The following is a 25,000-nucleotide window of genomic DNA, read 5'->3' as shown; positions in this document are numbered from 1 at the left end:
TCCCATTCCAACATGTCAGTCCAATACTTCCTCTTGTGCCATGTTAAGGCCAAGCTCAGGGTAGTGAAGCAACACCTCATATTCCAAATAGTTATCTTACAAACTGACAGCATGAACCTCAATTTCTTCTTCTAATTTCCCCCCTCCCCTTCCCTCTTCTTCTTTTCTCCACTCTGATCTCTTGCTTCTCCTCCTCATCCACACCATCTCCCACTAGTATCCCTCCTTCTTCCCTTTCTCCAATGGTCCACTCTTCTCTCCTATCATATTCCTTCTTCTCCAGCCCTATACCTTTCCCACCCACCTGGCTTCGCCTATCACCTTCTAGCTAGTCCCCCTCCCCCTCTCCCATCTATTTTTATTCTGGCATCTTCCATTCCTGAAAAGAAGGCCCTTCTCTCAAAATGTCGAATGTCTATTTATTCCCAGAGTCGCTGCCTGACCTGCTCAATTCCTCCAACATTTTGTTTCTGTTATTCTGGATTTCCAGCATCGGCAGAATCGCTTGTGTTTGATGCACTGAGTTGCTGCCACATGATTGGCTGATTAGATATTTGCATTAATGAGCAGGTGTACAGATGCACTAAATAAAGTGAGCAGAGTATAGGTGCATTTAGCACACAGGACATGACTCACATAAATTATACGAGACAATAAAAAGTGTGCAAAACAATATATATTTAATAGGACATATTTAATGTGGAGATTGGTATGTACTTAATTAGTAAGGGAATCAAAGATGGGGAAGAGGAAAAAGAATGGGGTTGGAGGAGAGAATTAATCTGACATAGTCGAATGATAGGAAAGACTCAATGGGCTGAGTGGCCTAATTCTGGTCATAAGATATTAAGTGAAATAACATCCATGATAGTGCAGGAGGTGATCCATTGTGTTCTGTTGCTGAGGTAGGGGTCCAGCTGTGCAGGTCACACCCAGAGCCTGGACTGACACCTTACTGTCTTGTTTATTATTTATTGTAATGCCTGCACTGTTTTATGCACTTTATGCAGTCCTGGGTAGGACTGTAGTCTAGTGTAGTTGCTTTTTTTTTCTTTCCGTGTTGTTTTTTTACGTAGTTCAGTCTAGTTTTTGTACTGTGTCGTGTAACACCATGGTCCTGAAAACCATTGCCTCATTTTTACTGTGTACTGTGTATAGCAGTTATGGTCGAAATGACAATAAAAGTGACTTGACTTGACTTCAAGAAGTGAATGATTACAGGTGTGTAGCTGTTCCTGAACCTGGTGTGGCAAGCTTTCTTCTCTTCCGTACTCAGCGTTGTCACGTACCATTCAGATAGGTCTAATATTCAGTAACAGACTACATCTCAGAGTAGATTAAATTATAAGCACTATTATTTCTTACAGGGAGAAGTCTAACTCCACATATTAAGTCATTGATAGGTAGCTTCAACCTTACAGCTCAAATAGATAATTTTTATAAACTTACAGACTCCACTCATCCTTAATTGCCTTCCTTCTTTATCTGCATCCATCTTAAATGAGTTGCATTTGTTTGTAACTAGTACATTTCTGTTGAGACTTCCCCCCAGCAGCTATGCCTTGTTTTCCTCTGTTTGTCAAAACACTCTCTGTCGTAAAATACACCCTGCTGTAAATCACCCCTCCTCTTGCAAGCCAAATGAATCTAAAAACCAGCAAAACACTCTGGGATCACACAGGTTCCATTTTGCCACATTATGCAATTCATAAAGACTTCAGGGTTACAGATACAGTTCCACAATGTTCAAAGTAAGTTTATATAAAAGGTATGCACATGTCAGCATACACTGCACTGAGATGCATTTTCATGAAGACATGAAAGGACATGTATTTTCATGTATGGCAGAACAAAACAATACAATAAAATCAATGAAAAACTACACACAAACAACAACAAATATTGTGCATTATCTCACTTTTTTGTGCTCCTTTTACATTATTTATTTTTCTTTATATTTCTTTCTGTAACTTACAGTTATTGTTTGTATATTACACTGTGTGCAGCTGAAACCAACCAATTTCACAACATATACCAACAATAATAAACCTGATTCTGATGCCACAGATCCTTGATATCAAGGGTTAGCCATCTCCATCTCCCCTCCGTGATATCTGGTCCAGCACGAAGGCATATGGTCCCAGCTTTGTCAAAGCAGGTTACCGGTGAGGAAGTGCTACTTGATAGCATTGTCAGCTACAGGGGAATCTCAAGTAATTCCACAAAAAAATGGACACAAGGCATTCTGCAGATGCTGGAAATCTTGAGCAATGTGCACACAATGCTGGCGGAACTCAGTAAACCAGGCGGCATCTATGGTGGGGTGGGGGGGAGGGGGAAATAAACAGTTGACGTTTCGGGCCGAGACCCTTCGTTAGGACTGGATGGGCCTGGTTCTGAGAGGCGTGGGTAAAGTGGAGAGGCAGCACCTTTTTGCCAGGGCAGCAGAGGCTAATAGCAGAGAACATCCATTTAAGGTGAGCATAGCGGGGATGTCAGCGGCAGGTTGTATACACAGAGAGTGGTGAGTGTGTGGAACACCCTGCGGGGGGTGGTGATAGAGGCTGATATGTTAGGGACACTTACGAGGCTCTTTGGCTTGTGGATACTTTATATTTTATACTTTATTGTCAACAAACAACTGATACGAGAGCGTACAATCATCACAGCGATATTTGTTTCTGCGCTTCGCACTCCCTGAAGTACAAATCAAAGTAAATATAATAAAAATTTAAATTATAAATCATAATTAGAAAATAGAAAAGGGAAAGTAAGGTAGTGCAAGTCAGGTCCGGATATTTGGAAGGTACGGCCCAGATCCGGGTCAGGATCTGTTCAGCAGTCCTATCACAGTTGGGAAGAAGCTATTTCCAAATCTGGCCGTACAAATCTTCAAGCTCCTGAACCTTCTCCCGGAGGGAAGAGGGACAAAAAGTGTGTTGGCTGGGTGGGTGGTGTCCTTGATTATCCTGGCAGCACTGTACAGACAGCGTGCGGTGTAAAGTGAGTCCAAGGATGGAAGATTGGTTTGTGTGATGTGCTGGGCTCTGTTCACGATCTTCTGCAGCTTCTTCCGGTCTTGGACAGGACAACTTCCATGTAAGAGAAACGGAGGGTTAAGGGCCATATAGGAGGGAAGCTTTAGACTGATCATGGAGTAGCTTAAAAGGTCAGCATAATATTGTTGGCTGAAGGTCCTGCAGAGTGCTGCACTGGTTCTATATTCCCAGAAATAGTCCAGAAATAGCAGCTACTGAGCTGTTGGTAAATAAATGTGTATTTAAAACTCCTTTCACTGTTGATCAGTCCCTTCTCAGACAGACTCCATCCCAAAAACGTAAACACTTCTCGATATTTTTCCAGGTGGTTTAGTAACCTTCCTTCCCTCATCACCACCCTGTGCTCAAATATCTTGAACTTTTTGTAACGATTGTGGTAACTGAAGAGGAGCAATAACTTCTGCCCAGAGGTTATGTTTATCATAATTTGGATTACATCACTTAAATAACAGAGGTGGATGTGAAAGGAAACGCGTGCTGAAGTTGTTAGTATGTTTGTGGTATTCTGGTAAGGTCATCTGTAAAGGCTCCTTGCTCAGAATCGGGATCAGGCTTACTATCACTGACTTGCGATGTGACCTTTGTTATTTTGCTGCAGGAAAGGCATAAAATTACAATGAATTACAGAATTAGAGGGCCAAAGAGAAAGGAATAATGAGACAGTGTTCATGGGCTTGTGGTCTGCTCAGAAATCTGGTGGTGGGGGAAAAGAAGCTGTTCCTGAATCATTGAGTGTGGCCATCTGGGCTCGTGTACCAACTCCCCGATGGTAGTAATGAGAAGAGGGCATCTCCTGGGTGCTGAGGACCCTTATGATAGATGGTAACTAGTCGAGGTGTCACTTCTTGAAGATGTCTTTGATGGTGGGGAGGCTAGTGTCCATGATGGAGATGGCTGACTCTACAACACCCTTATGCTAATTCTGCAGGTCCATCCTGCTCGAGCATATTTGGCCCATCCTGGCTCTGCTAGTGAGTGAAGACCTCCCCAGATGAACCCTGCTTTCCAATGGGGGGTCCATAATTCTGCATCTTACAGCTCTCCGTGTCCCCACACCAGCACTGTTCTCTGTGGGGAGGGTCCTTTGCAGGTGTGGAGAGAAGCAGATCACCAGTTCCACAATAGAAAAACAATCAATGCCAGGCCAACAGGCCCATTAACTAGAACCATCAAACTAAAGCCAACACTGATACAGTAGCTCGGCCGCAGTGGGTAAATACCAAATAAATACCCTCCTTAGCAGCTTCAGGCTAATCAGTAATTTTCTTTCCTGGAACCAGGGTAATGGTAAGTAGGCTTTTGATCAAGTCTTAATCAGACTGAATTGAGAAGAAAGGAGTTAAATACCACCACAATGAAACACTAATTAACTGGAGTGTGCGTATTCACGAGTGAGATTGGCGAACCCGTTCCTAAACCCGCTGGCGAAGGTACGCGGACCCTGAATGTGACACTCCCACTCTCTTGGTCAATGAGTTCCAGCCACACACCACATCTGGAGTAAAGATGCAAGGGACTTGGGAGTCCTCAAGCAGGATACCCTTAAGGTTGAGTCGGTGGTGAAGAAGGCGAATGCAATGTTGGCATTCATTTCTAGTGGAATAGAGTATAGGAGCAGGGATGTGATGTTGAGGCTCTATAAGACACTGGTAAGACCTCACTTGGAGTACTGTGTGCAGTTTTGGGCTCCTTATTTAAGAGAGGATGTGCTGACATTGGAGAGGGTTTAGAGAAGATTCACTAGAATGATTCCAGGAATGAGAGGGTTAACGTATGAGGAACGTTTGACCGCTCTTGGACTGTACTCCTTGGAGTTTAGAAGAATGAGGGGGGACCTCGGAAACATTTCGAATGTTGAAAGGCATGGACAGAGTGGATGTGGCAAAGTTGTTTCCCATGGTGGAGGAGTCTAGTACCAGAGGGCATGACTTGAGGATTGAAGGACGCCCATTCAGAACAGAGATGCGGAGTAACTTTTTTTAGCCAGAGGGTGGTGAATCTATGGAATTTGTTGCCACGGGCAGCAGTGGAGGCCGGGTCATTGGATGTATTAGGGCAGAGATTGATAGGTATCTGAGTAGTTAGAGCATCAAAGGTTATGGTGAGAAGGCGGGAGGGTGGGACTAAAGGGGAGATTGGATCAGCTCATGATGAAATGGCGGAGCAAACTCGATGGGTCAAATGGCCGACTTCTGCTCCTTTGTCTTATGGTCTAAAAGTATTCTTTTTATACGTAATCTGTAACTAGGTTAGATTAGATTTATTAGTCACGTGTACAGTGACTAAACATCGAGTGAAATGTGTTATTTGCATTAATAAGAATGTACTGGGGGCAGCCCGCAAGTATTGTCATGCTGCTGGCCACCAACGTAGCAGACAACACACAACAAGACAGACTGTGTGGGTTTCCTCCAGGTGCCCTGGTTTCTTCCACAGTCCTACCTGTCCATAGGTTAATTGGTCATTGTAAATTGCCCCCTGATTAGGCTAGGGTTAAATCGGGGGATGCTGTGTGGCACATCCCAAAGGGCCAGAGGGGCGGATTCCACTCCGTATCGCAATAAATATTTAAATCTGGATTCCCAGTGTCTGCAGACTTTCTCATGTTTAGGATTAAGATTGGCTTTACTTGTCACGTGGAAATATCGAAACGTGCAGTGAGATGTGTCAATGACTAACACATTCTGAGGATGTGTTGGAGGCAGCCCGCAAGTGTTGGCCATAGCATGTCCTCAACTTACTAATCCTAACCCAAATGTCTTTGGAATGTGGGAGGAAACTGGAGCACCTTGGAGGAAACCCAATGGAAGAACGTATAATCTCCATAACTCCAGTAACGGGACTTGAACACTGACCGCCAGTGCTCAACCGCCAGCATTACACCAACTGCTACGCTAGCATGCTGTCCTCAGAAAAGTGGGAAGCCTCCCGACTTTGTGTGCCAGCCTGGCACAGAGGGCAAAGGTTGTTCCAATTATAGTGCGTGAGCTGCTGAAGTGTGCACCGGAGGAGTCTTCCCACAGGTCTCCAGTCCTGGGCTCCTACTGTGCGTGCTCGGCTCAGGATTGTAGTCCTGGTGACCTTGGTTTGAGTGTTCAGGTGAGGAGATGACACCCTCGTATGCAGACAAATCAGCCCGAGCATTTCACCTCCTGCCGATTGCTCCTCAATCCCCTCTCACCTCTCCGTTCCTCATCCTTCTGAACGCAACTGATTCCTCAACCTCCACTGATTCTGTAGACTCAGTTTTTTGAGAGCAAGTTCTCAGCATTAGTTTTTTAAAAATTTGCACTATTTGTCTTCTTTTGCAAATTGGTTGTTTGTCAGTCTTTACGTAAGGTTTATCGTAAATTCTATTGTATTTCTTTTTACCTGTAAATGTCTGCAAGAAAATGAATCTCAAGTTAGTATATGGTGAACTACGCACACTTGATAGTAAAGTCTACTTACTTAATAGTTACCCCTCCTCACATCACCTGTTCTATCTCATCCATATCCCTCCTCTATCACTCACCCACTGCTCCTCCTCATCCCTCTTACCATTCTCCCTTGTCCCTAGTCCCAAATCTGCCCCTCCTTCCCTCAGCCCCTCTCTCTCTATGTCTCACTCCCTCTCTCTGTCTGCCTGTCTTTCATTCTCTCTGTCTGTCTGTCTCTCCCTCTCTGTCTGTCTGACTCTCTCTCTCTCTGTCTGTCTGTCTCTCCCTGTCTCTGTCTCTCTCCTTCTCTGTCTGTCTGACTCTCCCTCTGTATCTCTGCCTGTCTGTTTTCTACCTCTCTCTGTCTCTCACCCCTCCTCCCATAATGTTTTCGTTCATGCTATAAAAAACCCTCATTAGTTAAACTACTTACACATTGAACACCCATCAGATATTTTTCCCATCTCTTTCTGAAGAATTCCAGCTTCTACACGCTTTCCTGAAGAGTGAACCCTCCCTATTCTGATGTAAACCTTAGTAACCCCTATTTGGAGGTAACCCACCCACCTACCCCCTCCCATACCCAGGGGGCTCGGTGCTCGTGGCTCCCCGCGGTGTGAGGAGAGGCCGGTCAGCAGCCCAGGACAAACACAGACCAGGCAGGAGCGGATCTGTCTCAGGGACTGAGAGACCTGTAGCTGGAACAGTTGCCAGAGAGGCTGGTTAGGGCTACAGGCTCTGTCCAGGACAACCCTGGGAAGATGGGGCTAGGTGAGATAGGGAACAGAAACTCCTTGAGATGAGGGGGCTGCTGGAATCGCCAGCATTCACACTCAGTGTCCACTTTATTAGGAACCCCCGTACCTAACCGAGGAGCCAGTGGGCATACGTTCATGTGGCCTCATTGCTGTTGTAGCCATTCCACTTCAACTTTCAATATGATGTGTATGCAGAGACGTCCCTTTACGCACCACTGTTGTAACACGTGGTTGTTTGAGTTCCTGTCACCTTCCTGTCAGCTTGAACCGGTCTGGTCGTTCTCCTTTGACCTCTCTCACTAACAAAATATTTTCACCCACAGTACTGCTGCTCGCTGGATGCTTCTTGCACCGTTCTCTGTAAACTCTGGAGACTGCCGTGCGTGAAACTCCCAGGAGATCGGCGGTTTCTGAGTTACTCAAACCACCCCTTCTGGCACCAACAATCATTCCACAGTCAAAGTCCCATCGATCATGTTTCTTCCCCACTGTGATGTCTGATCTCAACAACGACTGAACCTTTCGACCATGACCGCATGCTTTTATGCGTTGTGTTGCTGCCACATGTTTGGGTGGTGAGATATTTGCATTGAAGAGCAGGTGTACAGGTGTACCTAATGAAGTGGCCACCCAGTGTGTAGCCCTCACTAATGACCTCTGACGAGGTAGTGGCGAGTTACAGTCTTCATGGTGAAGGTGTCCCTCCCCCATCCAGTGCTACAGGGGAGGGAGGTCTAGGATTTAGATCCGGCAATGACAATGGGATAGCGATATACTCCCAGAGCCTCAAAAGATGCTGCAGGTACTGGGGATCTGGAATCCCTCAGGTTCATTTGACCACAAGTTTGTGTCTGTCACTCTCTTAGCCTGAACAGTCTGATCAGCGCTAGCAGGACTACGGTCCAGAGCCGAGAGGGCACAGCAGAAGCCGAGGACTGAGGGTCTGAGGGAGAGCTCCTGTCTCGCTAGCTCTGGCAACTCACATACTAAAACTGGAGTGATACAGAGAAGGTTAGAGTAGACCCTATGCAAGAATGACACACAGATTTGTGAAGCATTCTGTATTTTTGGAGGCAGCATGCTAGCGTATCCACTCATAGATGAATGCCTAGTGTAATAAACATTATCTGTTTATTTCCATCCACAAATGCTGCCTTACCTATTGAATTCCACCAGCACTTTGTGTACGTCTCTCTGCAGATGATGAGTCTCTCTACAAATGATGTATATCTCTCTGCAGATGATGTGCGTCTCTCTACAAATGATGTGTCTCTCTGCAGATGATGTGTGTCTCTTCAGATGATGTATATCTCTCTACAAATGATATGTGTCTCTCTGCAGATGATGTGTGTCTCTGCAGATGATGTGTCTTTTCAGATGATGTGTCTTTTCAGATGATGTGTGTCTCTTTAAATGATGTATAATCCCTCTGCAGCTGATGTGTGTCTCTCTGCTGATGATGTGTGTCTCTCTACAAGATGTGTGTCTCTCTGCAGATGATGTGTATCTCCCTGCAGATGATGTGTGTCTCTCTGCAGATGATGTGTGTCTCTCTGCAGATGATGTGTCTCTCTGCAGATGATGTGTCTCTCTACAGATGATGTGTCTTCCTGCAGATGATGCATCTCTCTGCAGATGATGTGTGTCTCTGCAGATGGTGCGTGTCTTTCTGCAGATGATGTGTGTCTCTTCAGATGATGTATATCTCTCTGCAGATGATGCGTGTCTCTGCTGATGATGTGTGTCTCTCTACAAATGATGTGCGTCTCTCTGCAGATGATGTATATTTCTCTGCAGATGATGTCTCTCTACAGATGATGTGTGTCTCTCTACAAGTGATGTGTGTCTCTCTGCAGTTGATGTGTCTCTCTACAGATGATGTCTCCCTGCAGATGATGTGTCTTCCTGCAGATGATGCATCTCTCTCAGATGATGTGTCTCTCTACAAACGTGTGTGTCTCTCTGCAGATGATGTGTGTCTCTCTACAAGATGTGTGTCTCTCTGCAGATGATGCGTGTCTCTGCAGATGATGTGTGTCTCTCTACAAACGATGTGTGTCTCTCTGCAGATGATGCGTCTCTCTGCGGATGATGTGTCTCACTGCAGATGATGTGTGTCTCTGCAGATGATGTGTGTCTTTCTGCCGATGAAGTGTGTCTCTGCAGATGATCTGTGTCTCTTCAGATGATGTGTCTCTCTGCAGATGATGTGTGTCTCTTCAGATGATGTATATCTCTCTGCAGATGATGTGTGTCTCTCTGCAGATGATGTATATTTCTCTGCAGATGATGTCTCTCTACAGATGATGTGTGTCTCTCTACAAGTGATGTGTGTCTCTCTGCAGATGATGTATATCTCTCTGCAGATGATGTGTCTCTCTACAGATGATGTCTCCCTGCAGATGATGTGTCTTCCTGCAGATGATGCATCTCTCTCAGATGATGTGTCTCTCTACAAATGATGTGTGTCTCTCTGCAGATGATCTGTGTCTCTTCAGATGAAGTGTCTCTCTGCAGATGATGTGTGTCTCTTCAGATGATGTATATCTCTCTGCAGATGATGTGTGTCTCTCTACAAATGATGTGTGTCTCTCTGCAGATGATGTATATCTCTCTGCAGATGATGTGTGTCTCTCTACAAATGATGTGTGTCTCTCTGCAGATGATGTATATCTCTCTGCAGATGATGTCTCTCTACAGATGATGTGTGTCTCTCTACAAATGATGTGTGTCTCTCTGCAGATGATGTATATCTCTCTGCAGATGATGTGTCTCTCTACAGATGATGTCTCCCTGCAGATGATGTGTCTTCCTGCAGATGATGCATCTCTCTCAGATGATGTGTCTCTCTACAAACGTGTGTGTCTCTCTGCAGATGATGTGTGTCTCTCTACAAATGTGTGTGTCTCTCTGCAGATGATGTGTGTCTCTCTACAGGTGATATGCATCGCTACAGATGATGTGTGTCTGTCTGCAGATGATGTGTGTCTGTCTGCAGATGACGTGTGTCTCACTGCAGATGGTGTGCATCTCTGCAGACGATGTGTCTCACTGCAGATGATATGTCTCTCTACAGATGACGTGTATCTCTACAGATGATGTGTGTCTCTGTAGTGTAGATGATGCCTGACTCACTGAGTTCCTCATTTTAATTTTGAAATATATTTCTCAGTCAGGATGGTTCTGCAGAGAGACACATCATCTGTAGAGACACATCATCCGCAGAGAGACACGCATCCCCTGCCCCCGTTGCCCTTGTTTATCTAGCGATACAGTCGAACAACCCTCACTACCCAATTACACCCATGTGACTAATTAACCTGCTACCCAAACCTCTTTTGGACTGTGGGAGGAAACCAGAGCACCCTGAGGAAACCCGTGCAGGTCACAAGGAGAAAGTACAAACTTCTCTCAGACAGCAGCGGGAATTGAACCTGGTTTGCTGTAACAGCATTGCACCAACTGCTACGCTACTGTGCTGCCTGTACGATTAGCTCTATGTGCCTCATATACAGTGAGATGTGTCACTTGCATCAAATTAAATCAGCGAGGAGTGTGCCTGACCACCTGCAAGTGTCATCGCACTTCTGGCGCCAACATAAACATGCCCACAGCTTGCTAACCCTAAACCGTACGAGATGTGTGAGGAAACCAGAGCACCAGGGAAAACCCACGCGGTCACAGGGAGAACGTGCAAACTCCTTACAGACAGCGACAGGAATCAAACCCTGATCTTACGGGCGGCGCTGTAATAGTGTGCCGCTGTACCTCCTCGAGGTAGAAGTGCTGATTTTGGGATGTGTTGTCAGAGTAGAGCGGGTGAGTAAGCACGTCACACTTTGTAGACGGTACACACTGCAGGCACTGTGCGCCAGAGGTGCAAGAAGGGAAGGAATTTTGTTTTAGGGTGGTGTCAGTCCTGGATGGTGCCGCGTTTCTTCAGAGTTTTTGTAGCCGCACTCTTGCGGGCGAGAGGAGAGTGTTCCGTCACGCCCCTGACCCGTGCCTTGTAGACAGCGGTTTGAGAGTCGGGGTCTGAGCTGTGAATAAATGGAAGCCTTTCTTTCCCCAGCCACAATCTCCTCTCTTTTCCATTCAAAACCACAAGTCAGTCCCCTTGGAAAAGTCGACCGACTCTGGCTGGAAAAAAAGATTAACTTCCACACACTTTCACCTTGTTTGTTACATGACATCGAAGTATATTTTGAAAAGAGGTTTTTGCATTATGGGGAAGGTCAGGGAGTATGCTTGTAGACCTAGGGGACAACAGACGTTGTATCTAGAGCAACAAAGAAACTGCTGGAGGAGATCAGTGGGTTAGGTACAATCTGTTGGGGGAAGGGGTGGGGAGAGTAATCGTCAAACACGAGGAAATCTGCAGACGCTGGAAACTCAAACAACAACACACACAAAATGCTGATGGAACACAGCAGGCCAGGCAGCATCTGTAAGGAGAAGCACTGTCGACGTTTCGGGCCGAGACCCTTCGTCAGGACTTTGACCGGTCCGATGGTAGTGGGTTATCATTGATATTTGCTTACAGAGTAATTGTCAACATTTTGGTTGTTCCGGACTGACGAAGGCTTTCAGCCCAAAATGCCAACAGTTCCTTCTCCCACAGCGGCTGCTCAACACTGAGTCCCTCCAGCAGTTTGTAAATTGTTAAACTAGCCTTAGCACATTTTACAACGCAGTGAAACCGAGTTCAATTCCTGCTGCTCCCCGTGACCGTGTGGGTTTCCTCTGGGTGCTCCAGTTTCCTCCCACAGTCCAAAGAGTTAAGAGCTAATAAGTTGCGGGCGTGCTATGTTGTCAGTGGAAGTGTGGTGACACTTACCGACTGCCCCCAGCGCATTATCACGTGTTGATTGTTGCCGCAAACAAAACGTTTCACTGGATGCTTCAATGTTTGATGTACGTGTGACAAATGAAGCTAATCTTAAATCATTTTAGGAGAGTGAAAGCTGACTTGATAGTGGTGTACGAGATGACAAGAGGCATAGATAGAGTGGATAGCCAGTGCCTTTTCCCCAGGGCAGAAATGGCTAACATGAGGGGCTATCGTTTTAAGGTGACTGGAGGAATCTCAGGGTGGTGTATGGTGACATATATGTACTATGATAAAAAAATTTGCTTTGAACTATGAAAGTATTTGCCACTTCAGAAGTTTTCTGATGACTCTGCCATAGTTGGATGCATCAGCAAGGGAGATGAGGCTGAGTACAGGGCGACGGTGGGAAACTTTGTCACATGGTGTGAGCAGAATCATCTGCAGCTTAATGTGAAAAAGACTAAGGAGCTGGTGGTGGACCTGAGGAGGGCTGAGGCACCAGTGACCCCTGTTTCCATCTAAGGGGTCAGTGTGGACATGGTGGAGGATTACAAATACCTGGAGATACGAATGGACCATGAACTGGACTGGTCAAAGAACACTGAGGCTGTCTACAGGAAGGGTCAGAGCCATCTCTATTTCCTGAGGAGACTGAGGTCCTTTAACATCTGCCAGACGATGCTGAGGATGTTCTACGAGGCTGTGGTGGCCAGTGCTATCATGTTTGCTGTTGTGTGCTGGGGCAGCAGGCTGAGGGTAGCAGACACCAACAGAATCAACAAACTCATTCGTAAGGCCCGTGATGTTGTGGGGGTGGAACTGGACTCTCTGACGGTGGTTTCTGAAAAGAGGATGCTGTCCAAGTTGCATGCCATCTTGGACAATGTCTCCCATCCACTTCATAAGGTACTGGTTAGGCACAGGAGTACATTCAGCCAGAGACTCATTCCACTGAGATGCAACACTGAGCGTCATAGGAAGTCATTCCTGCCTGTGGCCATCAAACTTTACAACTCCTCCCTCGGAGTGTCAGACACCCTGAGCCAATAGTCTGGTCCTGGACTTATTTCCACTTAGCATGATTAACTTATTATTATTTAATTATTTATGGTTTTATATTGCTATATTTCTTCACTATCCTGGGTTGGTGCAGCTGTAATGAAACCCAGTTTCCCTCGGGATCAATAATGTATGTCTGTCTGTCTGTCTGTCTGTATAGGTGAAATGTCAGAGATATGATGTTTAAGCAGTGATGGGTACGTGGAATGCACTGCCGGGGCGGAGTTTTAGAAAGACACTCGGATGAAAAAATGAAGGACTATGTAGGAGGGAAGAGTTAAATTGATCTTAGAGGAGGTTAAAAGGTCAGCACATCATCGTGGCTTGTACTGTGCTTTACTGATCTACGTACAGGTACAGTGAAAAGCTTGTCTTGTACACCAGTTCATCAGAGAGCGTACTGAGGTGGAACAACATTAACAGAATGCAGAATGAGGTGGAACAGGTGCAGGGAAAGTGCAGTGCAGGTGGACAACAAGGTCCAAGGTAGACTGTGAGGTCAGGAGTCCATCTTATCATACCAGGGTTCAACAAGTCTTACAGCAGCGGGGTAGAAGCTGCCTTGGTACGTGCTGTCAGCCCCTCCACCCGTTGGGAGGGAGGATGAAAGAGAGAGTATCCAGAGTGGGTGGGGCCCTTAACTGGCCGCTTCGCTGAGGAGAGGTTGATTTCCGTCATTAGGGTTAGTAAGTTGTGGGCAAGCTATGCTTGCGGGCTTCACCCCAGCACATCCTTGGATCATAGACAGAACCGATGCATTTCAGTGTATGTTTCAATGTTCGTGTGACAGGTAAAACTAACGTTGGATGTGTACACCATTCTGGGTTTGTTTCTTTCTCTCCTTCTGATACTCCCATGAGGTCCTTTTTACCCAAACGAGAGAGCTGTTAATTTAATGCACCATCCAGGGAAATATTGAGCAGGAGCAGGCCATTCTGACCCCTGAGCTCGTGCTGCTAGTCCATTCCAACCTGTTTGATCTGTTTCTCTGTCTCAATACCAAACACTCACTTCTACCTTTAGTGTCTCAAAATCTATCTCCTTCATAAATATTCATGAATCGCTCCCGCCCTGGGTATAGAACTTCAACATTAATTTTTTCCCTAAATCCTCCTCTGGAAAAAGGTCGGCAGTCTGCAGTGTAGCGGTTAGCCTGAAACTATCAGAGTATCACAATTCCGCTGCTGTGGGTACAGAGCTTCTATGTGTTCACCCTGATCACATGGGTCCCCCCACTCCCTCCCCATATTCCAGACCTGTAAAGGTTAATTGGTCACTTGGGTGCAATTGGGCCAAAAGGGTCTGTTACTGCACTGGGTTTCTAAAATAATCCAAAACTTCCTTTGCTCTGTGACCCCATCAAAGGGGAACGTCCTCTCTGCAGCGTGCCTGTCCAGCCTGACAGAGCTTTGCATATTCTGGTGGGAGCCCCTCTCACCCATCTAAACTCGAGTGAATGGTCTGCTTGTCAGATATCTCTGATGGGGCAAAACCAGGGTGACCATGGATGGTGTGGGGGGGGGGGGGGCGGTAAGCCGTAGACAAGGTTATTGGGAGCAATTGCAGAGTGAAAACCTAATAGAGTGGACAGCCAGAATCTTTATCCGCCAGGTGGAAATAACTAGTACAAGGGGTCATCACTCTCCGGTGTTTGGAGGGAAATATAGTGGGCATGTCAGAGCGTCTCTTTACACAGAGAGTGTGGGGATCGCACTGCCAGGGTCGTGGTAGAGACAGTTAAAAATGGAGGGCTATGTAGGAGGGAAGTGTTCGATTGGTCTTTGAGTAGGTTAATAGGTCAGCACAACACCACAGGCTGAAGGGTCTGTACTGTGCTGTTCTGCTCAACGTTCATAGCGAAAGAATGTGGGGGCTGTGAAATACTTTGTGAGAGGACTCTTGGTCAGCGCAGACCAGCTGGGCTGAAGGGCCTTTTTCTGTGCTGAATGTCTCTCTGGCTGTGTGAACACAAACTCAAATGACTTAATTACTCCAGTAGTAGCAGTACCGCCTCCCCCTGGGAATCAGTCCGCGGCAGAAAAGAGAATTAAGCACTCTTAGTGCCATAGAGCCCTTTGGCCCATTTGCTCCAGGCTGGCTGTGTTGCCCAGTGAGCTAGTATCATCTGCTTGCGTTCCTCCAACCCTCTCCTGTCTAAGTACTCATCTCAACGGCTTTTAAATGTTGCTGATGTGCCCGACTCAACCAGCATTTCTGGCAGCTCATTCCAAACAAGCTCCACCCTTTGCTTAGAGAATCTGCCTCTGATGTCCCTTTTAAATCTCCCATGTTCTGATCTTCAACCCCTGCCCTCTAGTTTTTAGCAACGTCCTCCCTGAGGAAAAAAAACACTACATGATTTCACCCTGTCTATGTCCCTCATGACACAGGTCACCAATCCGTCACCTATATTTTAGGGAATAAAGTCCTGGTCTATGGCCCCCAACATCCTGGTCAATCTTTTCTAGTTTAATAACACCCGCAACAAAAACTGTACACAGTGCTCCAAATGTACAGGCTGGGTATACGTTCTGCAAGAGGAAAAATGTTGTGGTGACTCAATGCGGTCAGCGTCTGACATAACCCTGTTGTGTTTCAGTGAGAATACACCAAAGAACTGGCTGATGTTGCCAATAAGTGAGGCCTCATTACACGTTATCAGAACTGATTGTCGTGATTCTCGGTAATTCTTTTTTGTCGGCAGCAGATTGGAATCCAATAAATACAAAGTAAAGAACATGAGCCCATAAATTCTGAACAAAGATCGAGGGATTTTTATTGTGTTGCCAGTTTCCACTCTGATACAGCAGGTGATGTATATTCATTTAAGGCCTGACTCCTTCATTAGGAACCTATAAATGCTTCGAGATGAATCTGATTCTTTCTCCTGACTATGATCATGTGGTTCTGAGGAAATCTCTTAACATTAAGTCGAGGTAGTTTAGTGTGTGGGGACTGCATCGAACACAGAATAGTCCTGTACAGGAACAGGCCCTTCAGCCCACAATGTTATGCGTTCAAAGCCCACAGAGAGCATAGAACATAATAGTGCCCTGCTAAACTAATCCTTTCTCTCCATAATATCTGTCCACTTCCTGCACACTTGCGTGCCTACCTAAACATCTCTTTAACACCACTATTGTATCTGCTTCCATGGCCAATCTTGGCAGCCCGATCGAGGTACCCATATAAAAACTTGTACTGCACATTCCTTTCAAGTTACCCCCTCTCACCCTAAGTGCATGCCCTCTGGTTTTAGACGCTTCAACTCTGGGGAAAAGATGCCCGCTGCCCACTCTATTTCTTATCCAGGTCTCCCTTAAGTCTCCACTGCTCCAGATAAAACACCCAAGTTTGTCCAGCCTCTCCTTATAGATCATACCCTCTAATCCTGGTAGCTTCCTGGTAGACCTGCGAGGGACAGTATTGCGCTGTACTGTTCTCCATTCTATGTCAAATGCCCTACGTCCTACACGGGCTTTGCAGGCAGGGGCTGCATTCATTTGCCCGTCACTATTTGCTAGGGTGTGAGAGGAGGGATATCCCTGATGGGGTAAAACCTGGGTTACCTTAGGGATAATCTGTGCACAGGGTCATCTGCTCAATGAGTGAATGGTGATAGGTTGGTGATACGCCAATCATTTATGTCACTTGTACCAAGGTCCAGTGGACAACTTTGTTCTGCATACCATCCATATGTTTCATCAGCGTATTGGGGTGTGCAGGGAAAACAATAACAGAATGGGAAATGGAGTATTATTATCACATACACTGATGTACAGTGAAAAGTTTGTCTTTCGTACTGTTTATACAGATCAAACCATTACACAGTGCATTGAGCTAGTTCAAGGTAAAACAATAGCAGAATGCAGAATAAAGTGTTACAGCTACAGAGAAAGTGCTGTGGGCAGCAGTTACTGTGTGAACATTGACAGAAGCTAAACAGGAGCTGGGCAATGTGGTGTAATGGGGCATTCCCCGCCCTCTCTCGACTTCCCAAACCCTTCCCCACCCTCCATTACCCTCCCCACCCTCTCACGACTTCCCAAACCCTTCCCCACCCTTGCACTTCCCAAACCCTTCCCCACCCTCTCATAACTTCCCAAACCCTTCCCCACCCTCCACTACCCTCCCCACCCTCTCACAACTTCCTAAAACCTTCCCCACCCTCTCACAACTTCCCAAATCTTTCCCCACCCTCCACTACCCTCCCCTGCATTCCCCACCCTCTCACAACTTCCCAAACCCTTCCCCACCCTCCGCAAGCCCTCCATTACCCTCCCCACCCTCTCACAACTTCCCATACCCTTCCCCACCCTCCACTACCCTCTTCTGTAGTACCCACTCCATCTTATTCCATCCTCTCCCACCCTCCGCCACTCCCTCCCACTCCACCCCACACTTCCCATCCTATCCCCCCCTCCACACCCTCCCTCACCTCCAGCCTCTTTCCCAGTTCTGAGGAAGGGCCTCTGATCTGAAACACGGAGGGGTTTCTTTCCCACAGGTGCGGCCTGACCTGCCAAGTGTTTCGGCTGGTCTGAGCCAGATAAAGTGTTACGCTTTGTAACTTCAGCAATTAAATTAATTCAAAGGAGCACTCGAGAGTCCAGGAGTACAAGTTTATTTCGTCCGTACTTTTAGTGTGCCGTGCACATCTCACGTGGCAGTGCGATGGCATCTGCAATTAACGTAGTTGTACATACAACACGTCATCAATCACTTAAGCAAACAAGAATGCTTAACAAGCAATATATGCATGATCACTCATATAATTTTGAAATAATACATATCAAGTCGTCAAGTTGCTTTTTATTGTCATTTCGACCATAACTGTTGGTACAGTACACAGTAAAAATGAGACAACGTTTTTCAGAACCATGGTGTTACATGACACAGTACAAAAACTAGACTGAACTACGTAAAAAACAACACAGAAAAAAACTACACTAGACTGCAGACCTACCCAGGACTGCATAAAGTGCACAAAACAGTGCAGGATTTCAATAAATAATAAACAAGACAATAGAACAGTAAGTTGGTGTCAGTCCAGGCTCTGAGTATTGAGGAGTCTGATAGCTTGGGGGAAGAAACTGTTACATAGTCTGGTCGTGAGAGCCCAAATGCTTCGGTGCCTTTTCCCGGACGGCAGGAGGGAGAAGAGTTTGTATGAGGGGTGCGTGGGGTCCTTCATAATGCTGTTTGCTTTGTGGATGCAGTGTATGGTGTAAATGTCCGTAATGGCAGGAAGAGAGACCCCGATGATCTTCTCAGCTGACCTCACTATCCGCTGCAGGGTCTTGCGATCCGAGATGGTGCAATTTCCGAACCAGGCAGTGATGCAGCTGTTCAGGATGCTCTCAATACAACCCCTGTAGAATGTGATGAGGATGGGGGGGTGGGAGATGGACTTTCCTCAGCCTTCGCAGAAAGTAGAGACGCTGCTGGGCTTTCTTGGCTATGGAGCTGGTGTTGAGGGACCAGGTGAGATTCTCCGTCAGGTTAACACCAAGAAATTTGGTGCTGTTAACGATCTCTTCCGAGGAGCCGTCGATGTTCAGTGGGGAGTGGTCGCTCCGTGCCCTCCTGAAGCCAACAACCATCTCTTTTGTTTTGTTCACATTAAGAGACAGGTTGTTGGCTCTGCACCAGTCTGTTAGCCGCTGCACCTCCTCTCTGTAGGCTGACTCGTCGTTCTTGCTGATGAGACCCACCACGGTCGTGTTATCGGCGAACTTGATGATGTGGTTTGAGTTGTGTGTTGCAGCACAGTGAACAGCAGTGGACTTTATGTTATACGTAACATAAAGCTTTTCTGCTGAATTTGGTTATAGCCGGAGTCGAAATGGAAAAGCACCAACATTATTCTGACGAAGCCTTTGAACCCCAGAAGCTCGCGGAGGCAGCACTGCACGAGTCAGTTGAGGGTCTGGCGCTGTGAGGAAGCACAAAGAGAAGGCACACATACTCAGTCCTGCCCTCTCACCGTCTCTGCCCTCACCGAACTACTTTGGATGGGCAAAGCCGACTGAGAACGATCTCCCTTGTATCCAAATGCCTCCAGCTCTAGCAGAGAGGATGTTTCCTATAGTGGGGGAGTCTAGGACCAGAGGACACAGATAGAGTGGATGTGGAGAGGATGTTTCCTATAGTGGGGGAGTCTAGGATTGGAGGACACAGATAGAGTGGATGTGGAGAGGATGTTTCCTATAGTGGGGGAGTCTAGGATTGGAGGACACAGATAGAGTGTATGTGGAGAGGATGTTCCCTATAGTGGGGAAGTCTAGGACCAGAGAACACAGATAGAGTGGATGTGGAGAGGATGTTTCCTATAGTGGGGGAGTCTAGGATTGGAGGACACAGATAGAGTGGATGTGGAGAGGATGTTCCCTATAGTGGGGGAGTCTAGGATTGGAGGACACAGCCTCAGAATAGAAGGATGTCACTTCAGAACAGAGGGGAGGAGGAAGTTCTTAAGCCAAAGGGTGGTGAATCTACAGACATTGCCATGGACAGTTGTGGAGGCCAAGTCTTTGGGTAATTTAAAGCGGAGGCTGATAGGCTCTTGATTAGTAGGGGTTTCCAAGGTTACGGGGAGAAGGCAGGAGAAACTGGGTTGAGAGAGATAACAAATCAGTAATTTTTTGGACTGGTTTGATGGGTTGAATGGTCTAATTCTGCTCCTATGGTCTTTGCTTTAAGAAGGATCTTTATTTATTCTGAAGTATGGTATTATATAGATTTATACTGGATGGGGCTTGAAATGTTTCATGAATAAATCCATATTGTTGGCTGCAGTTTGGAACCCTGTAAGAAAGTACATTACTAATGCAACACAGACCATTAGCGTGGCAGGGAAAGCTGAAGTGATGTTATCTGAGGCAGCACTTGACTCTGCCATCGAACACTGAAAGCTGATTTAAGTTAACTCAGTGACAGGTGTTAAAAGGGAGGCTTTTAAAGAGAAGTACATGCGATAGAGAGACTCCAGTTTTCAGAGAGAAGCGTGCCCTTGTTGCGGACAAATTCAGACCCTATTTGCATTTCTGAAGTGTGTTTCTCAGCCTCCTCATTAGCCATCTACATGTGGATCTGAATTCAGACAATCTGGGCTATTAATCCAGGTTAGGAGTCATATTAATCCAGGCTACTGTGCATAAACAGGCCATTCAGCTCATCTATCCTATGTTAACATGTTTTTCTGCCTGGGATGTAATGCTAAAATTGTTAAAATTGTACAAGGCATTGGTAAGGCCAAATTTGGAATATTGTGTACAGTTCTGGTCACCGAGTTATAGGAAAGATATCAATAAATTAGAGAGAGTGCAGAGACGATTTACTAGGATGTTACCTGGGTTTCAGCACTTAAGTTACAGAGAAAGGTTGAACAAGTTAGGTCTCTATTCATTGGAGCGTAGAAGGTTGAGGGGGGATTTGGTCGAGGTATTTAAAATTTTGAGAGGGTTAGATAGAGTTGACGTGAATAGGCTGTTTCCATTGAGAGTAGGGGAGATTCAAACGAGAGGACATGATTTGAGAGTTAGGGGGCAGAAGTTTAAGGGAAACACGAGGGGGTATTTCTTTACTCAGAGAGTGATAGCTGTGTGGAATGAGCTTCCTGTAGAAGTAGTAGAGGCCAGTTCAGTTGTGTCATTTAAGGTAAAATTGGATAGGTATATGGACAGGAAAGGAGTGGAGGGTTATGGGCTGAGTGCGGGTAGGTGGGACTAGGTGAGATTAAGAGTTCGGCATGGACTAGGAGGGCCGAGATGGCCTGTTTCCATGCTGTGATTGTTATATGGTTATATGGTTCCATTGACCTGCATCTGGAATATAGCTCTCTATTCCCCTCCCAACCATGTATTTATCTTAAATGTTTAATATCCACCACTTCTGCTGGCAGTTCGTTCCACACTCTCACCTCAGCTTCCTCTTAAATATTTCATCATCTAGACCCACCCAACTTCTTTCGGAAGGCTGATCCATTCCGAACTTTTCCAAGGTTTGCCATCTTGCTTCCGAAGGTCAGGAGCTGGGATGAGTACACGAGAAGGTTAGAATAGGAGAAAGAGACATTCACCTCCTCTGGCATTGCAAGAGATCTTGACCCCAGCTCCCCTCTGCTGTCTGTCTGTATAGGATCAATGGGGCCATAGGCAAGGTGACCACTCATAGACGTTCACCTAGGGAAGGGGAACAAAAAACTAGAGGGGCAAACAAAATGCTGGAGGAACTCAGCAGGTCAGGCAGCAATTACAGAGGGGAATAAATAATCGATGTTTTGGGCCAAGACCCTTCATCAGGACATCATCTTCCTCCCACATAGCCCTCCATTTTTCAGTCATTCATATCCCTATCTAAGAGTTTACCTACCACCAACTCCTGACAGAGTGTTCCATGCAACTATCTCTGACATTCCCCCCCATGCTTTCCTCCAGTCACCTTAAAGTGATACTCTCTTGATATTGGCCCTTTCTGCCACGGGAACAAGATGCCTATTATCACCTTGTACACCTCTACCAAGTCACCTCTCATTCTCGTCTCCAAAGAGGAAAGCCCTAGCTTGCCGAACCTTTCCTCAGATCCGTGCAGCATCCTGGTAAATCCCCCCCCCCCTTAAAGTTTCTACATCCTTCCTATAATGTTTATTATTTATTGTAATGCCTGCACTGTTTTGTGCACTTTATGCAGTCCTGGGTAGGTCTGTAGTCTAGTGTAGTTTTCTTTCCTGTGTTGTTTTTTTATGTAGTTCAGTCTAGTTTTTGTACTGTGTCATGTAATACCATGGTTCTGAAAAACGTTGTCTCGTTTTTACTGTGTACTGGACCAGCAGTTATGGTCGAAATGACAATAAAAAGTGACCTGACTTGACTTGATGAGGTGACCAAACCTGAACAGAATTTTTTATAGAGTTGCAACATTACCTCTTGGCTCTTGAACTCAATTCCCTGCCTAATGAAGGCCAACACTCCATATCCACTCTTCTAACTTACACGCTGTACCTGCCTCCCCTGTTCCTGCTGTTGGGTTTAACACCAAACTGGCTGTGATTACATTTTATTTATTTTAACCTGGGCCACTCAGTGACTGAAGCAGAGGAGTGTACATCACCCAACATTGTCCTCAATTGAGAAGATCAGTTCTTTTATTTTCTGTACAAATCGCAAAGGAGCTTCGTGGTTCCTCATCACACACGACTGCCTCTTTAGAGATGTTATATTTCACTTGCCCATCAGGTACGTCCTGTCCTACAAGCCACCCTCATCTCTGAGTGGGCAGACACTACCTTTCATTGGGCAGTTAAACCTCCAGTTCTCGCTGGTGGTGGACAGGCTGAGGAATGCCGGGGAGAAGCCCATGACCATTCCCAGTGAAAGTCCACGAGAAATGGAGATTTCAAAAATTGATTTCCATAAATCGGAGTACTGAGTACAGGAATTGAGATGTTATGCTGAAGTTGTATGAGAGTTTGGTACGGCTAAATTTGAAGTGTTGCAAGCAGTTCTGGTCACCCACCTACAGGATAGAGAGCAATAAGATTGAAAGAATACAAAGAAAATAATTTTATTTTTATTTTTACTTAGAGTTAAGCATGGCCCAATGAGCACCCAATTACACCGATGTCACTAATTAACGTACTAAGCCATACACCTTAGGAATGTGGGAGGAAATCAGAGCACCAGGAGAAAACCCACACGGTCGCAAGCAACGCATGCAAACGCCTTAGAGATAACTGTGGAATTGAGTTATAAAGCATTGCGCTAACTACCGTGTTAGTCTGCTGCCAACTTACAAGGACATTGCCGGGACTTGAGGACCTGAGTTATAGGAAAAGTTTGGGACTCCGTTCACAGGAGAATGAGCGGAGATTTGATAGAGGTATACAAAATCATGAGGGGCATATATAGAGTTAATGCAAGCAGACTTTCTCCACTGAGAGAGCAGAACTGGAGGTCACAGGCTAAAGGTGAAATGTTTAAGGGGAACCTGAGGGGGAGCTTCCTCACTCAGAGGGTGGTGTGAGTGTGGAATGTGGTGGGTGTGGGCTTGATCTCGACATTGACGAGAAATTTAGCTAAGTACATGGATGGGAGGGGAGTGATTACGTTCCAGGTCAATGGGACTAGGCAGAACAACAATTCGGCATGAATAGGATGGGCTGAAGGGCATCTTTCTGTGCTGTGGTGCTCTGTATCCAACACTGTAAATGTGCAGGGGGACGAAGCAAGTGCCCTAACATCGGAGACTAAATTGAATCCTGTTTCCATACAAGCACATTTAACACTGCATCACACACCTGCAATTTATTCATGTCTAGTCTGGTACGGTGCACCAGCGGTGTTGGTAAGATATTAATCTCTTGCATTCTTTTGTTGCAGGAAGCAGTGGGATCAAAAGGTGAACAACCCTAAAACCAGGTATCAAACTGTTTGTTTCTGAGTTACACATAAGTCGCTCCTCCTAGGAGCCAGGCTGACTCTCGTGTCCTCATCGTGACCCTTTCAAACACTGAGCGGATTTTCTAGAGCCGCGTAGTTTATTGATGCTCTAAAGAGGACAGAAGGTTTGTGTTAGTCGAGATCTAAATATGTGAGTAAAGAGAGGGACAGAACAGGGCTCATTGCTTTGCATCAGTGTTTACCATCTTTCACCCCCCAGCTTCTCACTTCACACCCTCCCTCTCACCTGGCTTCACCTATCACCTATCAGCTTGTGCCCTCCTCTCACCCATTCTCTTCTCCTCAGCTACCCACCACCTTTGTCTGGTTCCCCCCACCCCTTTTATCCTATGATCCACTCTCCTCTCCAATCAGATTTGTTCTTTTTCAGCCCTTTGCTTTTTCCACCTATCACCTCCCAGCTTCTTACTTCACCCCTCACCTGGCTTCACCTATCACCTACCAGCTTGTGCCCTCCTCTCACCCATTCTCTTCTCCTCAGCTACCCACCACCTTTGTCTGGTTCCCCCCCCCCCTTTTATCCCATGATCCACTCTCCTCTCCAATCAGATTTGTTCTTTTTCAGCCCTTTGCTTTTTCCACCTATCACCTCCCAGCTTCTTACTTCACCCCTCACCTAGCTTCACCTATCACCTGCCAGCTTGTTCCCCACCCCCCCCCCCCCACCTTCTTATTTCTGGCTTCTGCCCCATTCTTTTCCGGTCCTGAAGAAGGATCTCGATTCTCATTTCCAGGACCTGCTGATTTCCTCCAGCTTCTTGTAGGTGTTACTCAGGTTTATTATCTCTGACATATGTCATGCATTTGTTGTTTTGTGGAGAGCAGCACAGTGCAAATCCTAAAATATTCTATAAATCAGAATAAGAAATATATCTGTACATATAAAAATAAGTAGTACTGAATGAGAGCAAATATAGTGAGGTAGTGTTCATGGGTTCATTGTCTGTTCAGAAATCTGATGGCAGAGTGGAAAAAGCTGTTCCTAAAAGTGAGGACGCTTTTTAATGTGATGAAATATTTACCTCAAATGGGAATGAAGTATTTATGAAGATTACACATTGTTACGGTATTGTGCAGGTTGGAGGGCTCTGCATCATGTCAGATGAGTGTTCTCGATCTCCGAGCCCTGATCTCACCTTGGCAGCCCTCTAGCTTGGTTGTAACCTTCACCTCACCGGGGGGACTCGTAGGGGCTCCTTTCTGACGTTAACTCTCTCACTGGTCTGGTACCTGTGTCTGGGCAGGGCTCTATCAGTGCCACCATCTTCAAGGCACCCCATGTAAAAGTGTGAGGGTCTTTCTCAAACCCCTCACCCAGGTCAACATTTCAGATTCAGAGAGGAAGAAGACACCCGTTATCTTCTTTAGAATCAGGTTTATTATCAAAGGTTCCAAGGTACATGGGACTATATAC

At 46.1% G+C, this 25,000-nt stretch overlaps 1 protein-coding gene and 1 non-coding gene across 6 annotated transcripts in view; both read left to right on the top strand.

The window, feature by feature from the left end:
• The window catches only part of LOC132379386 (lysyl oxidase homolog 4-like), a 126,272-nt gene that overhangs the window by 48,578 nt on the left and 52,694 nt on the right, over nucleotides 1-25,000 (top strand). For all 5 annotated transcript variants that reach the window (XM_059947168.1, XM_059947170.1, XM_059947171.1 and 2 more), the window contains one exon: nucleotides 23,506-23,544. In XM_059947168.1, the coding sequence (XP_059803151.1) occupies nucleotides 23,506-23,544 (39 nt within the window). The remainder of the gene's footprint in view (nucleotides 1-23,505; nucleotides 23,545-25,000) is intronic.
• On the top strand, nucleotides 8,203-8,305 carry LOC132379842 (U6 spliceosomal RNA). The gene has a single exon (XR_009507541.1). It is a non-coding gene; the product is annotated as a U6 spliceosomal RNA (small nuclear RNA).

The sequence above is a fragment of the Hypanus sabinus genome, chromosome 22 (genome assembly GCF_030144855.1).
Source record: "Hypanus sabinus isolate sHypSab1 chromosome 22, sHypSab1.hap1, whole genome shotgun sequence".
NCBI classification, from domain to species: Eukaryota; Metazoa; Chordata; class Chondrichthyes; order Myliobatiformes; family Dasyatidae; genus Hypanus; species Hypanus sabinus.
The sequence above is the reverse complement of the archived record's forward strand: the minus strand, read 5'-3'. Positions and strand labels throughout refer to the sequence as shown.